The sequence below is a fragment of the Podarcis melisellensis genome, assembly GCF_964234715.1.
Source record: "Podarcis melisellensis genome assembly, chromosome: 2".
Classification (NCBI taxonomy): domain Eukaryota; kingdom Metazoa; phylum Chordata; class Lepidosauria; order Squamata; family Lacertidae; genus Podarcis; species Podarcis melisellensis.
Genome location: NC_138529.1, coordinates 40,743,080 through 40,764,775, shown reverse-complemented (window position 1 = coordinate 40,764,775; position 21,696 = coordinate 40,743,080). Strand labels below are relative to the sequence as shown.

At 44.3% G+C, this 21,696-nt stretch overlaps 1 protein-coding gene across 7 annotated transcripts in view; it reads right to left on the bottom strand.

Annotated features, from left to right (window-relative positions):
- Positions 1 to 3,775: 3,775 nt before the first annotated feature.
- Positions 3,776 to 21,696, bottom strand: part of SHISA6 (shisa family member 6) — a 254,044-nt gene continuing 236,123 nt past the window's right edge. For 2 of the 7 annotated variants that reach the window (XM_081895242.1, XM_081895244.1), the window contains 3 exons: positions 11,279 to 11,431; positions 9,523 to 9,624; positions 3,776 to 7,498 (listed from right to left, as the gene is read on the bottom strand). In XM_081895242.1, the coding sequence (XP_081751368.1) occupies positions 6,945 to 7,498; positions 9,523 to 9,624; positions 11,279 to 11,431 (809 nt within the window). In that variant the 3' untranslated portion in view covers positions 3,776 to 6,944. The remainder of the gene's footprint in view (positions 7,499 to 9,522; positions 9,625 to 11,278; positions 11,432 to 21,696) is intronic. The other 5 variants (XM_081895245.1, XM_081895247.1, XM_081895243.1 and 2 more) reach the window with 4 other exon arrangements.

Here is a 21,696-nt window from a genome sequence, read left to right as displayed (position 1 = left end):
TTAGAGCGACAGTAAGGCGCAGTTCAACACCATTGGTGAGAACTTCCACAAATCATGAAAGGTCACAAAAGAGACACCAAATGCCATTTTCGCTAACTAATGAGATAATGGACTTTTTAGTCCCCCCCTCCCCAGATTTACATAAATATAATAAGAACAGAATATGTCTGTCTCCCTTCATTCTCACAGGCCTTTGGCAGATGAAGTATAATGTTTGGAAATGATTCCACCTGCTGCCTCTACAACTCAGTGAAGACACCTCAGAGATGATGCTGGACCATCCTGTTGATTAGCAGTAAACATACAACATACAGGTAGCTATTATTTGAGAACTGAGCCAATCCAGAGTTATTGCTGAGATGTTTCTGGGAGTTTTTGAAGTTTTTGAAAATTAACACAGGGAATTGAGATGGTTCCAGTGGAGGTCTGCTAAGGAATCTCAAGCTGGCTAACAAGTCACAGAGTTAGAACTGTTATCTTTGTTAATGTTCCTCAGCACCCAAGAGATGGTTTATTGTGTGGAATGTGTCTTCCATACAGTCAGGGTAGGCCAGGATGACTGAAATCATTAGTTGTTCTGAATCAAGAATCATTGTTTGCTGAATAGGAAACCATAGGACAGGGCTGGGGTCCTTCTTCTCTCCAGGTGTTTACGGATCAACTTCCATCAGGCCCAGCCAGTGTAGCTATAAGTGTCAGGGATGATGGGAGTTGTAGCCCAGCAACACCTGAAGGCTCCAAGGTTTCCCTGCCACAGGGTTTTTTAACCACACTCTTTTGCTCACAACTTCAAGGCCACTCTCATGGCACCCACCTCTGCATTGCCAAAGATGATGATTGTCACTTATTCCAAGATGAACTAGAATCGGAGGGCTAATTATTCCAGGGCTTTTCTCCCTTTGCTTTCAGCTCACTTCAGCCTGTGATTAACATTTGATTTAACATTTGACCATGGGAAGAAATGAGAATTTGAAGTGTGTTAAGGGGCTTGTATCTCAAGGCAAGAGATTCTGTAAAGACGCTGGGCGAGTTCTTTCACCTCTTACCCCCCAGCCCTGGGACACCTCCTTCCTTCATACTCTCTTGCCCTCCAAACAAAACCCAGAAGAAGGATTTGGCTGCTCGATAGTTGCTCTATGTAGGCTGTCAGCTGGGTGGCTCACAGGCTGCATTGTGCACATTGTCCAGAAGTGCAGGTAAGCAAAGGCAGCATTTGCAGTTCAGCCTAATTAGGGGGAGAATGACTTCTTCCCCTTTAACCCTGCAACACTTTTGAAAACCAGGGAAGTTTAAGAAAGGAACCCTAAAACATACACACAGGGGGTGGGAAGCTGTATAGCTATATTAGCCCTGTTCAGTGAAACACAAGAATGCTTCATTTAGGAAATGACATTTCCTGTGCATGCAATTAAGATTGTTTTCTGTTTCACAGACTTCCTTCTGTCTGTTTGTTCTGAGGATTGCACTATTTTATGAGTTCATCTTGAACTCTTTCTCATTCTTCCCAGTCTTGCTATGTACTTGAACCCAACCCAGCAGAATGTAATGCGGCTTGGCCTGTGCAAGAACTGACCTACAGGGGATGCTATAATCACAGGAGGAACCAACCAAGGCAGCTGTAGGACAATCTACACTTGCAAGTCACAGGTCTGAGAGGTGTTGCTGTTGGGCTTTGTTTTGTCTTTTTGCCTTACCCCTTTCCCTGAGAAAACTTGCTGTTTGCTGCTGAATTGGAAGAAATTTTGTTCGAGTTCCGGATTGGCGTTTGTTTCGATTCAGCAGTAAGCAGTAGGCTTTCCTCGGGAAAGAAACCTTTCAGACTCGTGACTTGAATTCATGGGAGAAACGAAAGTGTGGATGGGCCCTGTGTCAGGGCTTGCTGTTTGTGTACACATAAGATATTGATTTCATGTTAGCCATTCTGGAAAATTTTGTTGGAAGGTCAATGTGATAAAACGAAGGCTAAATAAAAACTAAAAATGGAAGGGCACACCTTAAAATGTGAAATTTGGACCCAGCAAATATGTTATACAGGGATACTTCGCAGGGAGCTGTATTTGGCTCTGTTTCCCTGTCATGTGTGCACATGTTGCTGAACACAGGTGAAGCAACTAAAAGGGGAAAAAAGGCTGTTTGACTGATTTTTAGGGATGAACTGTCCATGCAGCCAGAAGTGCCTTTGAAATCTGTACTGTAGCTGCTCACTTAGCTACACAGGCAAGCTCACATTTCAATTAAAATTGGTTCGCCTTTAACTACAAATCTCTCCCGATCCCCACCTCTGGCTGCATACATCGTTTCTGAGAGCCCTGTTTTTTTGTGTAGAGCACTTGGATGTTTTTGTTTTAATAATCAAGCAGTATATAAAATTCTGTCAAGTAAACAAATAAAAAAAATATTCATTCTAGTTCCCCATATGAGTAGACTTGCATGAGAGAGATAATGGGGATGAATGTTCTAGTTTTGTCCTCTGTCGCTGGTGGGAAGGGAAAGTGTTTCTGATCTTTCCCATTTTAATATGCATATGTCTGTGTGCCATTTTCCTTAATGTACACATTTTTGCAAAGCAGTTTCACCCATACATGCCTTTAATGTACACTCCTCCAACATATGCATTTCTGTATACATTACTTGGCTGGACAACTGCGTTGCAAAATGCAGAGAACTGAATTTCTAAGGTTGGCTATGTTTTGGTTCACATATTGTTTCAGAAAGTATGAATTAGGTTGGTTCACCTTTAATCAAATGTCTCTCTTATCACTAATCCGCATTCTCATTGCCCTCCGTAAGTTGAAGGCAAATGTCTCCACCAGTAAACTGTCCTACTCATGTACGCGCCCCACGCAATTTAGTTTCAGCTTGATTGGGGAGCCTATGTGAGCTCTATCCTTCCAACTTAGGGAGCATGACAGCAACAACAGTGGTGGTAAGGAGCTGGGATACATCCCACTCCAGCCCACTGTTTCTCGTCGTGTGAGAGGTTCACAATCCAGTCATATGGGTATGTAGCTTTGTGGGGGATTCCAGTCCAGGTTTCCTGCTGTCTGTGGCCTTTGGAACCAACCATCCATAAAGCAACCCTTTATCTGAATGTTTTCTGGAAACTGGCAGGTTAAAAAACAACACCACCTTCCTGAGAAGTCCTCAAAGACTTTGTTGCTCTTATCAGAGTAGGGGAATTACTACTGAAATGAGAAGGCTAAGGAGATGGCTCTGTGTTAGGCAGAAGAAATTGAACAGGTGAGATTTGATGACGGAGACCTCTGCTTAGAGGAAACATGTTCATGTGGCTTATTTTTGTATTTCCCACCAAGCTAGAAGCTCAGATATCACACCTGCATTGCAAGTCTTAGTTGTCTTGCTGCAGCACTGGATTAAGTCAGGGCTCCTTTCCTTCTCCCTGAAATCACTGAGTAGAGCTTAGGTTAAACCTAAGCAGGAACTAAGCCTTCACAATCTCAGGAGGAAGAAAACATATGGAAGAGCAAGATGGCCACTCCATAACCATTTTTTTTTTAAAGTTCAAATAGCACACCTTCTCTTAGGGTTAGGATGTAAAATTCAGGTAACTGATAATATTTGTATTAAACCTACAGCAACACCTGCTGCTACTTGGAGATTCCCTGGGAAAACTTGAATGGCTGCAAAATGCTGAAATGAACATGTGGGTCCTGCTTCAATGGCAGTAAGTAGTGACTCATTTCTTGCTTAAATTCAAAGTGTGGTTCTTATTATCTTGAAAGCCCTCAATGGACTGAGCCCAGAGTACTGCTTCTGAGGTCAACTGAAGAGGATTTCATGTGTAGTTTGATTCCTGGCTTTAGCTGAAGCTGATTTTGGGGAGAGTGCAGGGGAAGGAGAGGCTGACTTCTGCTTGTGTGACGGTGGGTTTTGCCCTTTTTAGTGGAAAGGCAAGGCAGGGATATAAATGGGGGGGGGGGGGCTTTACTTAGGCAATATGTAGAAAATTTGGTATTCTCAGAACTTGAAGGACACTTGGCTTATCTACACTTCTCACAAGGTTAGTGCATCAACTCCCTCTGTCTCAAGCAGCATGGGAGCAATCACTAGTTTTAATGGGCTTGATATTAGGCAGCCTTACATCCAGATGTAAGTGGCTCTGAGACGATGCCAGCTGAAACATCTAACTTCAGAGCACAGTTGAGACAAAGTAATCAGAACCGCTCACTTCCCTCGTCCACCTATCCTATAACACCTCTCTGAACACATCGAGCCAAATTGCAGGCAGTTGTGACTCCATGGAGATCTCAATTAGGGTAACACTAGGGCTCTGCATTGTCTTCAGAGGACTTGTACAGAAGGATGTACTGGTGATCTCAGTAGGGTATATGAGCTGTTGGGAGGCCAAGGCCTGCTATAGTATGCAGGCAGCATGGTTGCGCCACACACAACAGGGCACTTCTGCAGCGTTTGAGGCCATGCGATTCCCATAACATTGCGGCAACGGAGTGGATTCGTGGTCACACAGCTGCAGTTTTGCAGCAGCAACCACAGTGCTTGCATCCTGTAAAAAGGCGGCCCAACAGGCAGGAAAGGAGACCAACAGTGCTTTGCAGATTATTATTTCAGTAGAACAGGCCAATAAGTGGCCTGAAAATGAGCCATACAATTTTGGACAACAGAACACCATTCTACTGGGAAATGTACAGATGGCCAGATTTGTGGAGACCTTTGGGAAACAGAGTCCGCCTCCGTACTACTATATTGTGCCCCTGTGCTCTCGTAACTAGGCCTGTCTTGTCTACCTGTAGCATTTCATTGCTTGGGTCTGTATCCTTCCTCCTCTCCGATGCCTGCTTCACCCAGGTAACCAATGGTGCATTGGTTTACATCATGGCAAATCAGAATGACACCTTGTATATTTGACACACCATATTCAAGATGGCACACAAGACTTTTGTTTCCAGAGAGGTTCTATAGCAGACCCTCTCATAGGTCAACAGCTTTTATTGTCCATAGGGTTGGGCACCAGAGATGTTTGAAGATGACTATGCTCAGCATAAATTATGGAGAAAACTGCCTCGTGACCATACCTGTGTGCATTGCAGCTAGTGACAAACACTTCAGAGTGTATGCCTGTTGCTCAGGAATAGAACATAAGCAACGATGGCTCGTGACCTTTGCCTTCTTCCCTTTTCAGCCCAGTTTCTGTTAAGCAAAGTACAGTGTTTCTTATGGCTCTGATCTGTGGCCTATGAACACAACACACCAATGAAAAGCAGCTTTGCAGTTGCTTTCGGTTGGTGCTGTACACAAAACTTGATTGGTAAAAAGGGACAGGATATCACTTTTCCAATGCGTGCCTCTCTGAAAAAATGCAGAGAGAAAATAAAAGCTCATGAAGGGAAATTCCTGAGGCTGCCCAGTGAAGGCCACTAATGTCAGGAACTATTGTTCAATGCACATATTTAGACTGTTTAGCTCTGTGGGATCCTATTTAATGCAGGGGCTCTACATCTCATAGTGCAGAACTGGAGCAAGACCTTGTAGCATGGAGATGCAAGTACACAGTGGAATGAGCCAATAGTCCATGGTTTTTACACAGGCTCAGCCACTGCATGTAGCTGTTGGAACAGAGGTCAGGACCAGGCAGGGAGATGGGGTGTACATGTCAATTAGAATTTACATCTGTTCCAAATATTCAAATTCCAACTAAAGTTGGACCTACAAATATTTCTTGGAAAGAGTTTACAGACACTCAGTGTCTAATTATCACTGTACAGTGGCTGTACAATGTGCCCAATTAGTATACAAGAGGAACAAGCACCTGCAGGATGAGATTAGGATGCAGCAAGACTGGCAGCCCAGAAATGTTATTGGGCAGGAGGGATGAAAAGGAAAAAAGCTTTTGAAAACTGTATCTTTCCAAGAAATCCTGTAAAATAACTAGCCTTTCTGAAGATTTCCCAGGGGTAGCTGAAAGCTGCAGGCTGGCAAGAAGCCAAGTATAGATTGAGCTGTGATCAACTTTTCATGGCATGACAATCAGGCTACAGCTATTCCACATCTCTTGCAACTTGTCTATCTTCGACCACATCCTGGATGTAAAAATGGATGCGAAATGTTGGTGCCTCTTGTTGCAGAGAGAAGCAATTCTGTCCCATTTCTTTTTTAAAAAATATATTTACATGTTGGGAATTTACATACATGAGGATGGATGGAAGAAGTGGGGGGGCTGGCAAACACTTATCAGCAGAATTGTGCTTATAAACAAATCCACCTCACTCCTTCTACCACCCTGGAGGTTAGCAATCTTATAGGCACTGGAATAGTTCTGTTCTACAGTTACCTGTAAAACAATGTGGTTTTCCAACCGTGGCAGGCATTGTCACACAGTCTAGGAGTTGGGTAACAGTGCTTGCCACTGGAATTTGCCCAATGATCTGGAAGAACCATGCTTAGGTGGACTGGAGTTTTTACTTTCTGTCTTAGAGAATGGACCTTGGCTGGAACCGGCCTCAGTCATGACTGCAGCTGACAGCCCTGGTAAAACTAAACCTCTGTCAAGCACTAAGATCACAACCGAATCCCATTACGCCGGATTGGAAGGTTTGTCGATTTGGCCATATTACGCCAATTTTGTGTGAGATTGTTGTCTTAAAGTCCTAGCCTGGCAACCCTAGAGAGTAGCTGCAGGCAAGCCCTTGAAAGGAGCCATAATCTGAATGGCTTTCCTTGACAGAAACTGGGCACGTCAGGACACCTTACCTGCATCACCTCTCCCTGTTCAGGTTTTGTTTTTTCCTCTTTATGTCAATAACATGTAGATGAATTTCCAAAACAACACAGACAGGACTGTCGGAAGAGTCTGTCTTTTCAGACATAGAGTTAGAGGTTATCTTGGCCATAAGGCCACTGCAGTGTAGGGCACTGAAGCCACCCCGGTCCATAGATGGATTATCTACAATGCACAGTGTCTCTGATCAAACAGTCACCTCTGTCTTGCTGGCTGTGCGGTAATGGTGGTGGTGCCCTGGGATATAGTGTAGCTGCTCCACTGTGTTGTGCCGCCGGGAGGCAAAGGCCTGGCGCTTGGCAGACGTTTGGTTCATACTCAAGGTGTTGTACAAGTTATTTGAGGCACTGGGATGGGAGTGCATCTTAGTCATCCGATAGCGATCCAAGACAGGCGTCGAAACAAAGACGTCTGAGTGCGACAAAGCCCGCGACATGGACTGCTCTCCGAAACCCGAGTGCTCTGGAGACAGCAGTGGGTCTTGGGAGTGGAGGCGCTCGGTGGATAGCAGCTGTTCGTCAGAGAGGATCCGCTCGTAAGACATGCTGAACTCCTCTGGCATGATCCTCTCTGGGGACAGCACTCGGTCCTGGGACATGGCCCGCATCACACGGCGCGGCCGCTCCCTCTGAGTGGTCTGTTTCTGGGAGAGCTGGATGACGTTGAGAGGGAGGGTCCCTCTGGCCGCCAAGTCTGGGAGGTGCCTCTTTCTGGAGTAATACTCCTCAGCTTCCTTGTCAGCTGTGTGGAGGAAGATGGGAAAGATAACGTTAAGGCTTTGCAAAAGTGTCAAGCAAGGGTGGAAGGCATTTTTTAAAAAAGGTATGTCAATATGGTAAATGTGCAATGCAGGAAGTAATCTAGAGTGCTGCCATCATGTGGAACATCAATGGCTACTCCACTTGTGGAATATACAATTTTGCATATGGAGGATTTTTTTACAAATCGCAGTAAAACCCCCTTAGAGTGGAGTGGAGACCAGCACTTCCTCAGCAGCTCTTTCCCACATCTTTATTAATTGCCACTTCTAATAGGGATGAGGAACCTGGCGCCTTCCAGTTGCTGTTGGAATGACCAGGGAGGTGATTGAGAGATGGCCGGAGGGGCACATGTTCCCCATCCCTGATTTATAATACACTATTACAAAAACTATTTAAACTGCTAGGACAAAAAAACTGCAGAAGACAGTTATATATTCCCTGTGAAATATTTCATGTGCTCACTGGTGCTTAATTTCAACTGTATTGGTTATAGAATCTGTCCCCTCCCAGGTCACGTTGCAGCACAAAACCATGGAAGAAATGGAAGGAAGGATGTGATGGAATTTGCTACAAGTGGACCAAACATCACACTCGCCCTTTATCAACTTGTCTGAGCTCTTTGCAAAGCGGTCTTGCTTGCAGCAACTCTCTGGATTTCCCTGATACCATTGTTTTCTTTTTTAAATATGACAATATTTGTTCCAATACTATTTAATCATCACGTTTGATCTGCTCACTGGGTGCTGCTGAAATGTGTTTTCACTTTAACTTCTGTTTCATTGATTCACTGTTGTTGTGACTATGTTGGCATTAACCACCATTAACATTCACTGCTTTATTTTTAACCTGTCTCTCACTTTTTGCCCCTGTGACTTAGGCAAACACACACAGAAAGTGCAGTCATTGTCTTCCGTCATAATGTGAATCTATTATATTAATGTGAATCTGATGCATATTTTTATAATAGACAGCTATTTTTTCTGTGATGCTGTTATGCTCATTACTTTTCAATAATAACATATGCAAAAATAGAAACTGCATTTTTTGTTCTCTTTTCTGGGCTAAGTGTGGGTGGGGGTTTTGAGATGTGGTGGAGGAATCATAAACTCACAAGTGCCCCCAAATCTGTCCTAGAACTAAGTTTTTTTTTTGTTGGGGGGGAAATAAACAGCACCCCCACCCAGTCAGCACCCCAACAAAATGCATTTACCTCCTCCACCGCCACCCATCTTGTATCAGTAAATCTTCAAAATGCATTCATTTTCCAGTTCTGAGAATGACTCTACTCATGATCATTCCTATATATACATTCAGCTAACATGAATTTCTCTGAATCATTCTACAAAATCCCTACCCATCAACTTAAGCCACTTCCCCTACAATTCCAGCAGAGTGAAATTCAGCTTCCCTATCCCCCTAATTTCTGAACATATAGCTTGCTTGCTTATGGTAATGTGCACACACCGTCCTTCATAGGTCAGTTCAGGCATCAATTACTGGGACCACATACACGCCATACATTTAAAGCACTATGAATACCACTTTAAAGAGTTTTTGCTTTCCCAGAATTCTGGGAATTGTAGTCAGTTAAGGGTGCTGATCAGTCCCTTCCCATAGCTATAATTTCCAGAGCGGTTTAACACTCAACAGGGAACTGTAGTTCTTTTAGGGGACCCTTAGACTACAGCTCCTATGAGTCTTTAGAGGAACCCATGATTGTTTAAAGTGGTGGCTTTAAATGCATGGTTCCCTGGCCATCAGATCCAACAGTCATTCTGAAGCAGAACCCAGCTAAAAGTTCATCCGAGGGTGGTTTACAAAGAAAAACACAAAAACACATAACATGGTAACAAACGGAAACAACAACCCCTGCTAAAGACAACAATTTCTTCAAAAACACATAGACATACATACATAATTTAGATTTCTGTTTTAACCTAGTCCAGTTATAGCTCACACTTGCAGCACCTCACTCTGTACCGCCCTTTACAAGGTTTCACTTACTTTGGAAAGCAGAGTTAGTCCAAGGGGATCTTGCAGTGACCATCAGACTGCTAGAGTTAAAGGGATGAGCAGAAGCCTCCTGTGATGTATCTCTTGCAGGGGCTGTACCAATCAGACCACAGGTGGGATGTCAACATAAAGTAATGCAAAATTGTCACGTTGGAGGAAAGGCTTGCCTAGAATAATCTCCTGGACATGCTAGTTATACAGCAAGTATTTTATGCATGGAATAAAACATTTAATCCCCTACCTGCAGTCTGAAATGGTATAGACCAGTAATGGATATATCCAGTGGGACTTCTACTTGTCTGTTTTTGCTATTAAAGCTTAAAGTGTTTTCTGCTGAGCAGTATACACAACAAAGAGTTACAATGCTGTGCTCCAAAAACATATGGATCAAGAAGAGTACTGGCTGGAAAAGCAACAGTGGGAGGAGGCACCTATTCTGAAGCCTTCACATTGGATAAATGATTGAATACCCAAGAGAGCATAAACAGTGTTATCAGTGATAAGGTCAAAGCATTAATCAATAACAGACTAAGATGCTGTGAGGGATACTTGGTGGCCTCAGTGAGAAACAGGGCTGAGCTGAAATGTAAGCCCCAACTTTGCAGTCTCATTTACAGGCTGTATAGCTGAACTTGCTATACTGATATTTGGGGTGGATGGAAAGAGTGGACTAAAAAAATGGGCAAAGTTCATTCATTGTGCCAGGAAAAGGGAGACAGAAATGCACCCTCGTGTTTCCAAACAATGTGGGGATTGCATGCTGTGCTACAGCTTCCCAGCCCATAGCAGGCCCCATACATTGCCTGGGCAATTGGACAAACGTCACAACTTCCTGTGCAGTAACTTGCAAGACACAGCTGAAAAATATGGAGAGCTGCAACTATGGTGCACCTGTGGCCCTCCAGACCTAGAGGGCCACATATCCCCCCCCCCATCCGTGGCCTATGCAGAATCTCTGGCAGCAATATGAGTTCAGCAGCTGGCGGTGATAGAAGCACACCGCCTCCACCTTCCTAGTGACTCTGAGCACAGTGTAAGAAGATAGGCTGAGTTACTCCACTCAACTGCCTTGGCAATTAAACTCTTCTCCCTATAGCTGCTCTTGGTGTGCTGCAGCCTCACTTCCACCAAGAAGTTTGTGAATTGTCACAGAAGAAAAAAAGAAAATGAAGGATACATTGTGAGGGCTCGGGCAGTAGGGTATACCACACTTCATACCCTGCCCCCCATATCTGCCCAAAATTAAGTGGCAATACTTTGGCTTAGGCCTCATGCCAATCCAATGTCCCTAATGCAGTGAGACAAATCAATTGCCACTGTTTGGACCAGGGTATCTAGTTCACAATTTTGGATGCAGTGACCTGCCCCAGAGTACACAGGAAGAGCTAAAAATAGCAGGGATCTATTCGGGGAAGGGGCGTGTCAAGGGCTAAACTGCACTATTCTTATTCTTGAATTAAAAGAAAAATGAATGGAAAGCTGGGTGGGCTTTAATAGGGAGGGACACTAAACATATGCTTGGTCAATAAGAAACAGCCTAGAAAGGAGGCTGCTGAGGTGATATCTTTGCACATTATCCTCAACCCTGGTGTGGAAGAGCAAGCTCACTTCAGAAGGAAAGGACAATGAAATAAGGATCACCTGGCCAAAGATTCTCACAGCAAGAGGGGAGGACTTGGGGGGGGGGTGGCTTTCAGCCTAACCATGCACAGTGAGCAGCAAGAGAATGAAATGAGCAGACACCTACTTAATCTCTTCAGGGAAGAATATTTACTTGGGTTAGTCTTGATTGCAGACTCGTAGGATGGTGGGAGGTGGGAGAGGTTCTGGAAAGACCTGGAGAAGGACAGATCATAGGGCTCAGTGGCAGAGGTGAGGATGCTGTTCATCCGTGGCTTTTCTGCAACACAGGGAGAAAGAAGACTTCCATCGAAACAGAGCCATAAGAACAACGAAAGAGTGCTCGGCGTGCAGTAAGTTCGGGCACACCCATCACATCACCCAGTCTTGCACTGAGAAGTAATTCAAACTGACACCAGCCAAGCTGCAAACAAGGAACCCAGGGCTTTGCTTCTTCAGTGTCCATTGCAATTATTAATGAAGGCAGAGTGTGCTGATACAGAATGCTTGCTCCTTCACCCAACTGATGCTAAGAAGACAGGCATCTCGTTATGTAACTGTAAATGTAGGTGAACAAGCCACGGGCTGCTCATTTCTCTATTCCGTTGGCTCCATTGCAAACACAGATATGAACAAACGCATTTGTCTGCTGAGTCCAACTCATGGGCCAGCTGCTTTTCTGCTTTCTTCTTGCCTGGGCCTTGATCTTGCCCAACGCTTTTTGGCCTGTGGGTACATTTGCAAACCGGAAAAACGACACATGCGCCAAGCACATACTACAACCCGTTCTACTGACCACAACAGAATGCTCCTTTCAAGCCTAATTTCAGTGGGGTGGAGGAAAAAGGTTTTGCTGGCATCTGTGCACTTCTGGGCACCAGTTTCACAACCCCTGCGCTTTAATCTACGGAAAAGGCACTTAGTGCAGCTCAGCCGTATGTTTCTTTAACTGCTTGACTGGAGCAGAGAGAAATCCCATCTTCCTTCATCAACACCCACTCTCCTGGGCTCCTTTCCAATGATCACCTCCATCTCATCTTGGAGCCTGTGCCACTGGAAACATAGAGGCAAACCAAACAGATTGCAGAAAATTTTAAAATTCACACTACAGCAATAAACACTCAAGGTAGAGCAATAATGCGTAACTGAAGCTTTTTATTCCAATTCTTTTATATACTCTAGCACAGTGTTCCCCAACCTTGGGTCTCCAGCTGTTTTTGGACTACAACTCCCATCTTCCCTCGCTAGCAAGACCAGTGGTCAAGGATGATGGGAATTGTAGTCTGAAAACAGCTGGAGACCCAAGGTTGGGGAACACTGCTCTAGCATATATACTCTAGCAAACTGGCAGACCAGTTTGAAGGGCATATTGAAGGTCCTCCTTCCAGTTGCCAATCACCCTCTTGTGGAGATTGCTGGTTCTACCCCTATCCCAAAAAAGCCTTTACCCTTCACTTTTCCTCTCCCAACTCCTAGCCTCACTGTATCCCCATTTGGGGAACTGGAACCAGGGATACCTGCCTTCCCTCATTTTTAATGCTTGGTTAGACAAATGGCCCTTCATTACTCATTTTTGAAAATTCATTATTAAAATATTATTGCTCTTAATTACAGGGATAATGACCATGATTATATCCAAAGGGAGCCCTTAGGTGCTTTCAATATAAACGTGGTGTAATTTTTCTATTAACGTGCCCTGTAATTTGTCATCTCACCATCAGAGTTATTTTTAAATACGAATGACTACAGCTCTGCTTGGGTTTGGAGAAAAACCATGGCCACACTTCAACACAGAGTGCAGTCATGGCCATATGTGTTGGAGAATGGCCTTTGCCTGCAGACGCAGCATCTGGTGGGATTAGGGGATGACCCCACACTTCTGAGAAAGCTACCCACAGTATTTTGCAGCCTTCTCCAAACTGGTGCCCTCCAAGTATTTTGAACCACAAATTCCACCATCCTTTACCATTGCCAATGCTGACTGAGGCTGCTGATGGGAGTTGTAGTTCCTTATCCGGAGAGCATCAGATTGGGTCTTTTGCATCAACCATGTCTCCTTTTCTGTGCCTACAGGATGAGCGCCTCCCAGGTGTGGCAGCAGATTACATGTTTGAAGGTTCCAAGTTCTAGCCTCAGCATCTTGTGCGTCTGAAGCCATGCCAAGATTCCAATATATACAAAGAGAACACCTGCTTAGCAATGGTTGCTTTGTACCAGCAATTTCTGGGGCAGCCATAGCTCAGTGGCAGAGCACATGCTTTGCATGCGGAATGTCCAAGATTCTACCTCTAGTACCTCCAAGTCCACTGAGAAAGACCTCTCTCTCAGACCTAGCCAAGAATAGATACCATACTGGGCTAGGTGAGTCAATTGCCTGGCTCCGTATAAGGCTACTGCAACTGAGAATCACTGAATCCAGAGAGATCAAAATGAACTGTGAGGCAGTTGGAGTCATGCTGTGACCAAATTCACCACCACATGGCTGTCTATCATATGGTTGGATAGGAAAAAAATTACAGTGGCTTGTGCTGATGTAACTGAAGAGTGCCTGTTGAGTTACATTGCCACACATCCTGCCCCGAGTCTCCTCTGGCTCACAGGATTTGGACAGGGGCTACTGAGTTGCTGATCAAAAGCACAAGCTGTCAACAGGAGGACCTGAGACTGAGGTTTTGGTGGTTGGATTCCAGCTGCAAAAGGTTCGCTCACTGCAAACACACATCCAATACAGTACTGTATAGAAAGAACAAGAGAAAAAGACAAAATGTTCCTGCAACCCTTTCAAGACCTTAACAGTGCTCATCCCCACAAGATTTCAACACAGAATTGCTGGGTCAGCTGCTTCATATTGAGGCGTGTGTGTGTGTGTGTGTGTGTGTGTGTGTGTGTGTGTGTGTGTCTTAATCCAGACAACTAACAGAACATCCGCCCCCCTCCATCACTGCACAGTGTAGTACAAATCTAGAGCCGATCATCTCACATCTTATGGAAGCAGAGAGTGCAGGGAGAAAGAAAAGCTATCTATCACATTGATTTATATCCCACTCTTTCCCCAATGAACTCGCAGCAGTGTACATATTCTTCCCTCAGTGATCAGGTTGAGGTAGTGACTGGGTCAAGGTCACCCAGCCAGGCTCATGGCTAAAGTGTGGATTTAAACATGGGTCTCTCCATAATGATATTAGAAGAGCCCCTCTGGAGTCTGCTAAAGACCCATCTAATTCGCAATCTTGGTTCCCACAATAGCCAGCCAGATACCTAAGGGAAGCCTGCAATCAATAAATGAGCACAATAGCACTCTCCTCTTCCAGATCCTCAGCATCTAGGATTCAGAGACATAATGTCTCTCATAATGGGTGTAGCACATAGCCATCGTGACTCATAGCCATTTGTCCCCGTCCCCCCCGAGTTTAGACCAACACTTTAACCATTGCACCACAATGACCTTGTGATCTTGCGTCAGGCAACCTTTGATGCAAGGGTGCCCGCACAACACAGAACTGGGGAGGAGCTCCATAGGCCCTGCCACCTAATCTGGGCAGGCTGCAGAGTTTGTTTGGTATTGAAATCACATCCCTTTGCTGCAAATCAGATCAAATGACTGAAGCCGGAGTTTAAAATTGTCTTTCATCAGCCCAAGCTAGAGGAGAAAGGCCTGTCAAATTATAACATTTCTATATCACACCCAGGTGCTCAGGTATTAAAATAGGCAGAGATAAGAACATTAAAAATAGCGGCAGCAACTACTGTGAGCAAATCCCCAGATGACGGGGAAACAAAAAAAAAGGACATGGAGGGCGACTTCAGGCTGGTACCAATTGCAGCACCGCTCCTGGAAGCCCTGTCTGACTGTGGGTTTCTGAGGGATAATTCATACAACCAAATTGGCACAACAAGAGAGTAGTTGAGCTTCCCTTGGAAACTGGTGGGCCACTCGTACAATCCGATTAAGCAATTCTCTGACTGCTTTATTACACATGCAGCTCATGAATCTAACCCATGTTTGTTGTTGCCAAGAGTGGGTGGATGGATGCTACAACCACCGTGGGGTGTGTGTGATTGGAGTATTCAGCAAAGACATCGTCTACTTCCTTCGCCACATGCTCAGCTCAGCCTGGATCCAGTGACTTCTGGACCCATATTTCTCCGCTTGCCAAGTGATAATGGGAACTGGCCCTCAACTAACAGCTGACAGTACATTTTCAAATATTTTCAGCAAGACGTCCAAACTTATTCTTGCAGGCACTGCTCAGACATGTTTGCAAATAGAATTGGCATAAATGTATACCCTGGGGATGTGGCGTGGGCAGAGTTCCTATCCTGAATCCTAATGCTAAAACGCAGAATCTGAAGTTAGGCAAGGATACCAGGCACACTGCAGATTTTTTAGTCTTGACTCATTCCATCAAGGGTTAAGGATGATACTTGCCATTTAAGCAGCCTCAACTCTCTTGTTTTTTAAAATCTAGCAAATTTGAAGAAACTGCCCGCAGGCACTACCTGCTGCTAACATATGGAGCATTTCTTTGGGTTTGATGAGTGATATCAGTTCAATTGTATCATTACCCTGTATAAATCCCAGTGGCTGATCTCAGATAAGAACCTACTAATGAAGTGCCTTGGACAAAGGGAGCATGTGAGAGGCTCAGAGATGCATGCAGGCAGCCAAACAAACATACATTTCAAATTAAAGCCACCTCCTTGCGAAACTATGATCCAACATCAAGAGATTTCCGGTCCTGTTTAAAAATTTGTCATGGAAACCCATGTGTATGTGTTTCAGAATTTCATGGCATTCTCTCTGCTTGATCATGAGTATGTCACCTGTCTATTGGCAGCAGGTTTTTTTACACACACACACACACACACACACACACACACACACGAATAGCTTTAGCACTCCTGAGCAATGTCAGAGTAGAACTGGTTTTGCTTGCCGGATCTCCTGGCTCATCTCTGCAGCACGTTCCATTAGTAACAGTGTGCCAGACTACTTGCTCTGAGAGTCCCTGCCTGCCACATCATACGATCCAGTAACCAATCCTTTCCTGCTCCTCCTTCTTGCCCAACTACATTCTGCAGGCACAAACAGAAAAATTGAGTTTAATACAACTGAGCACATCAAGGCCACCCAGAATGTTGTACAGTACAAGAAACACAGCAAGTACCCAACTTGTGGTGACCAGGTCTTCCTGCCCTCTTGGCTCTCTGGAAGGGAGAAAGGGTCAGAGAAATGTACATGTGCCCAGAAGAAATCACATAGCAACCCCATTTCCCTGCTCAGTACATTTTGCTGCCTGAAGTGGATAAAAAAATGGTGGCTTCCGGTGAATGCAGCAGAGCACAAACATACCTCTGCCCCACTAGGTCCAAGTCTTTTAAAGGTCTTGCTTCAGACTCCTTTCCTGACTTCTTCTATTCTCAACTCCTCCTCTCCTGGTGCTACTTAAAGCACATAGGTTCAGCCTACTGCATGGCTGGCCCAGCCTCGATATAGCAAATGTTTTCTCCCCATGATCAATTTTCTCTTTTGAATACTTCAGCCTGCATCTAATAGACTGGCTCCACGATTAGGCAACACCTTCTACTTACCAGGCAGCAGGAACCATTGATTCAAAATTACACTGTAAACAGAGACTTCATCAGCATGGGCACATTGTCTCTGCTCCAGTGCACCGGAAAGGAATTACAGTCACATCTCACAAAGATAAGTGATCTGCAATGGGATTATTGATAATTCGAAACAGTAGTTCCTTTCAAGCTTATATGTCAATGTTGTCATTTAAAAGCACAGCAGAGACAGCAAGAGGAGAGAGAAATTCGGCTAGAGGCTTCTAAATCAAAATATGAAACCAGAAGAGCTGCAATTGATGGGGACATCCCTTAGATCTGAAAAGAAAAAGGGGCAAGCCGCAAGATGCATGGCCACCATTTGATGAGTGTAGTATCAAGGGATGATCTGCATGCGCAGATGAGCTATCACAGAGGGTTAGGAGCTGTATGCAGAAGGCCCCACGTTCAAATCTTTCTACATTCAGTTCAGATCACTACCAGCGCCAGTACAAGACATGGTGCTGCCTGTGGGTGATGGACCATCCTACTCCTCCTTTCTCCAGCATACGGTTGCAGCAATGCAGCAGTGGCAGAGTCACGCTCCAGACAGCTGTGCCAACAATGCCTTGCAAATTGGTTGGTTGGGTAGAAGCAGCAGTGGCTGTACCAATGGGCTAGTGACAACAATAGCTAGATGGCCAGTCACAGCAAATAGATAGGGAAGCAAGATCAACTACTCCAGAATAAACAGAATGTTCATTATCATCTCCTATACAGTGCTTTATGGTGGTGTCAGCACACACATTCCCCTGTGCACCATCAAGCGCTAAGTGATTAAGTAATTTGCGTGCAAGTGTGTACTTTTGCAAACCTTGAGAGTGGCTGAAATATACAAGCATATTCCAGGTTTGGGGCCAAAGCTCTTGCCAAAGAGGTTTGAGGTCCATCTTAAGCCAGTGTTCATTTGTAGCTTCATTAATGTATAACCCTGAGCTTTTGGTCACAAAACTTTGGCATCGGTTTGGAGGGCATCCAAAATTTCAAGGTTATGCATTAATGAAGCGGGGCTGTGGAAGCAAACACTTGTTACTGCTAAAGTGCTGGTGATTGTGACAAATAAGTTCACCATCAGAGCTCATCATGCGATTTGCAATGTGTGTAGAGCTCTGTGGGACGCAGGGCATACCTGGCTGAATGCAGAGATTTTGCATTTCAAGAGTGAGCAAGGCTATTAATTGCCTCCTTAGCGTGAAGCATGTGAAATTAAGCACCCCACATTTATCTAACAGGCATGCATGAAATCAGAACAGCTTCTCGCCATCTGTTTTGCCATGTAGTCAATCAGAAGCATGGATGGATGGGGGCTGCAAATGAGAGGTTACCTTGAAGTCTATTTCCAATATTTAGCAGCATCAGAGAAGAAACTGAAATGGCTTGGGAAGCTACCATATGCATAATGTAGCTGAGAGTCAAGGTCAGTGCCTTGATAGGTTTTTGTGTTGGAAGAGACAGTACATGCATTCTATTATAAAGCTGCTGGGTAAACGGCGAGCTTTCTTCTCACTTGAAGATGTATTCAAATGCCTGTTTTTCAGGATAAGCCACATTCGTTCTTGCTGCCTTTAATTTATGTTCCTTCTATCCCTCACATTCAAACAGCACACTTGCAAGAGGTTTCCCTCACTTATCTTAAAACACACACACACATGCAAATGAAAATTGCTGATGTAATTCTAATTACACAGCACCACCAGCGTTGTTTGATAATGTAAGAAAAACCTACAGGTACAGCAGAGATTAATATGAATAATTTATATAGCACTTATTTTTTATTGCTAAATTCATTTAAAATAATTATTGAACTTTCCTTTTCAGTACAGTACTAAAACAGATAATACCATTTGAAAAACAAATTAAAATAAGCCATGGCCTTTAGTGGTTGAGCATGACTGTAGGAAATGGTACTGTGACCTGACTCTGAAATATCACGTTGGGTTATTATTGTTGTATGCTTTATGCTGGACTTTAATAGCACTTTGAAGGAAATGGATATTATAAATGGTTTCCATATTATATTTCAATTGTGTATTGGTTGCTAAATAGTTTGCAAACTGCTTTAGGAGGCATTTATTTGCCTGAAGAGCCATGTGTAAGTCCACAAAACAAACAGGCATGCCTTAATCAACCCATTCAAAACGTTGAGATGGAATCCTTAATGCAAGTCTTTACATTACAATACCAAACTCACTATTTACAGTCTTTATTTCGTGGGATACGAAGATTACTTTGGATCAGGGCATCCACGAACAGTTCCATTATTCCTCCTTTTTACCTTCCCCATATTTATTTTAGTTTCTTCTTTCAAGGCATTCAGAGCTTCACAACAACCCTGTGAGGTACTTCTGGCTGAGATACTGAATTGCACAAATCTGCTTAGGGAGCTTTGTTGCCCAAACAAGAATTTCTTTCTCATAGAGAAAAGCTTGTTCCCCTTGTATTCTGTATTCTTAGACCCTGGCATAATTCACACCAGCCCTAAGAGGATTCCCATTAAAAGACACAGTGGGGAGGAATACAATGAACCACTATTCTGCATTCATGTAATTGGGCGCAACACCCAATGCAGAGGACTTGGAGACAGATGCCATAGCTAGTCTTTCAGAGCTACAGCCTGGAGGAGTCACATTTTCCTCTTGGCATAACCTTTTTCTCTTTTAAAGCTTGCGCTAACAGGAGAATCAGAAGAGTGTGATGCTGAACTCCTCCTCATGTTCACACAACAGGAGAGGGACAGCACACAAGGCCTCACATCATTACTGCAAAAGCGTTTGCAGGTGGCGTACCAGGCTAGGGATTACAATCCCTCTGGAAATTCAGCTCTAAAGCTCTGGTAGGAATTGAAATGAACCGAGTTCAATTTGCTACAGTGAAGATTAGCCGGTGTCCTCTGCAACACAATTCTAAGCACTCTCTGTCCTTTCAGAGAGGCTCTATGTTTTATGCAGCAAAACCAGCTGCTGAATGCACACTGATGTTGCCTGCAGCAAACACTTAAACAGCAAATGTGCATCTTAGTTTGGGCACGTACCCATTCGCACACATCTGGGACCCCTAACTGGGCTAGGATTCCCAGGTGCATGACATTTCTAGGCTGCTTTCTGTGGTATTTAGCTCTTAGTTGCACTGAAAGTACAGAAAAGGAAGACACACAGTAATTCAAACTCAGAAGGGCAATGCACTTCAGGAGGAGCCAGCACCAATCAGCTGGTTCAAGCAGAGGTTGCCCTTTGCAACAACTGACCTGGGCAATAGACCATTGCTTCTACAGTTCAAAGCTATAGCCTTGCAGAATGGAGAAAAAGGACCTGCCCCTGTATCTCTGGTCATGTGCACGTTGGGAGAAGTGTTGCATTCCCCAGTGGTTTGAACTGGACCTGTCAAGCCCAGAAACTTGGCTAAGGGTTAGAGGTGCTATGGCAGGAATAGGCAAACTCAGCCCTTCAGATGTTTTGTGACTACAACTCCTATCACCCCTAGCTAACAGGACCAGTGGTCAGGGATGATGGGAGTTGTAGTCACAAAACATCTGCAGGACTGAGTTTGCCTATACCTGCCTGTGCTATGGGAAAGCTGCAGCCTTCCAGCTGTTGTTGGACTTCAACTCCCATCAGCACAGCCAAAAATGAGGGTTGCTGGGATTTGTAGTCCAGCAGCATGTGGAAGGCCACACCTTCCCCATCCCTAGGTTAGATGAAAGGGACTCATGATGGAACAGCTAGTTGGTGAGCAGATTCCCTTGGAGGTCGAACAGACTCCCGGAACTGATTAAGTTTGACAACCAAGGTACCACTGTATATGAAAAAGTGGTTAGTGATGAGATCCAGTTCAGACGGTTTCAAGATGTTGGGGAAGTTTTCCCCAATATACTGTTACACGCCACCCCAATCTATGCCGAGCAGTGCACAAAACTGGAAAAATTCCAGGCGCTCACCCAGGAGTTGGAAAATTAGGTACAATGGAGGCTATAGTGTCATTATGATACATGGCTTTATATACAAACTGGAGCCTACAATGGAGGAAGATGACAGCACAGCACCCCAAAATGCGCTAGCTTACTCCATAGTAACAGCATCAACATCCTTTCTCCCCAGCCTCTTGTGCTTTGCAGGGCACATTTGCAGGGCTCCTCTCTGCTTTCTGGTTACATAACTCCCCTCACCTTCCTTTATTACACACAGCTCAACAAGACATCAATGAGAACCCACTGACAGCACACAAATCAATGTGGATAACTTGACCCAACAACCCCTCCCCCTCACACATGCAAACAAAACTCACTGCAGCCAACTGAAGGCAACGAACCATGCCCTGGGCCCCCAATCTCTCTCACTGCCAATGAAAACTAATAAATGAATAGAAAGAGAACCTACCCACGTGACCCTGACACAAAAACCTTGCACAGACATTATGTAAGAGAATGAAAGTTTACTAATCCCCCCCTCTTTCCCATGCTCTCCCTCCCTGCCTCTCTTCTCCCCCAACCTTCTACTGACTACAACATTAAAGTCTCACATCAAATATAACTGATCTGTAGAAAGGACTTTACGATCTGTAAACAGAGATGATGTATGTACTTTTGTAACCTAAGAATATTTAATAAAACCTTCTTTTAAAAAGCCCTAAGCCCCTTTATCTACAGAGGAAGGGAGGATTCAATTTTTTAAATTTTTTTATTTGCATTCTAACACCTATTTCCTTGGATGCTTTGAACTCATATTGGTTAATCCTCCCAGGTGGTCACCTCACAAAGAAGTTTGCCTGACTTCATCAACACTCGTTGATTTGGCTAGGATTACAAAGTCCAATACACAACCCAGGAAGTGTGTCTATTTAATTAGCTTTTATATGTGCTAATAACAGAGGCTTATAAGTGGGTCTATCACACGCCTTACTAGCCCAAATGGACACTTGAGTCTGGTTGGTTCCTCCAAG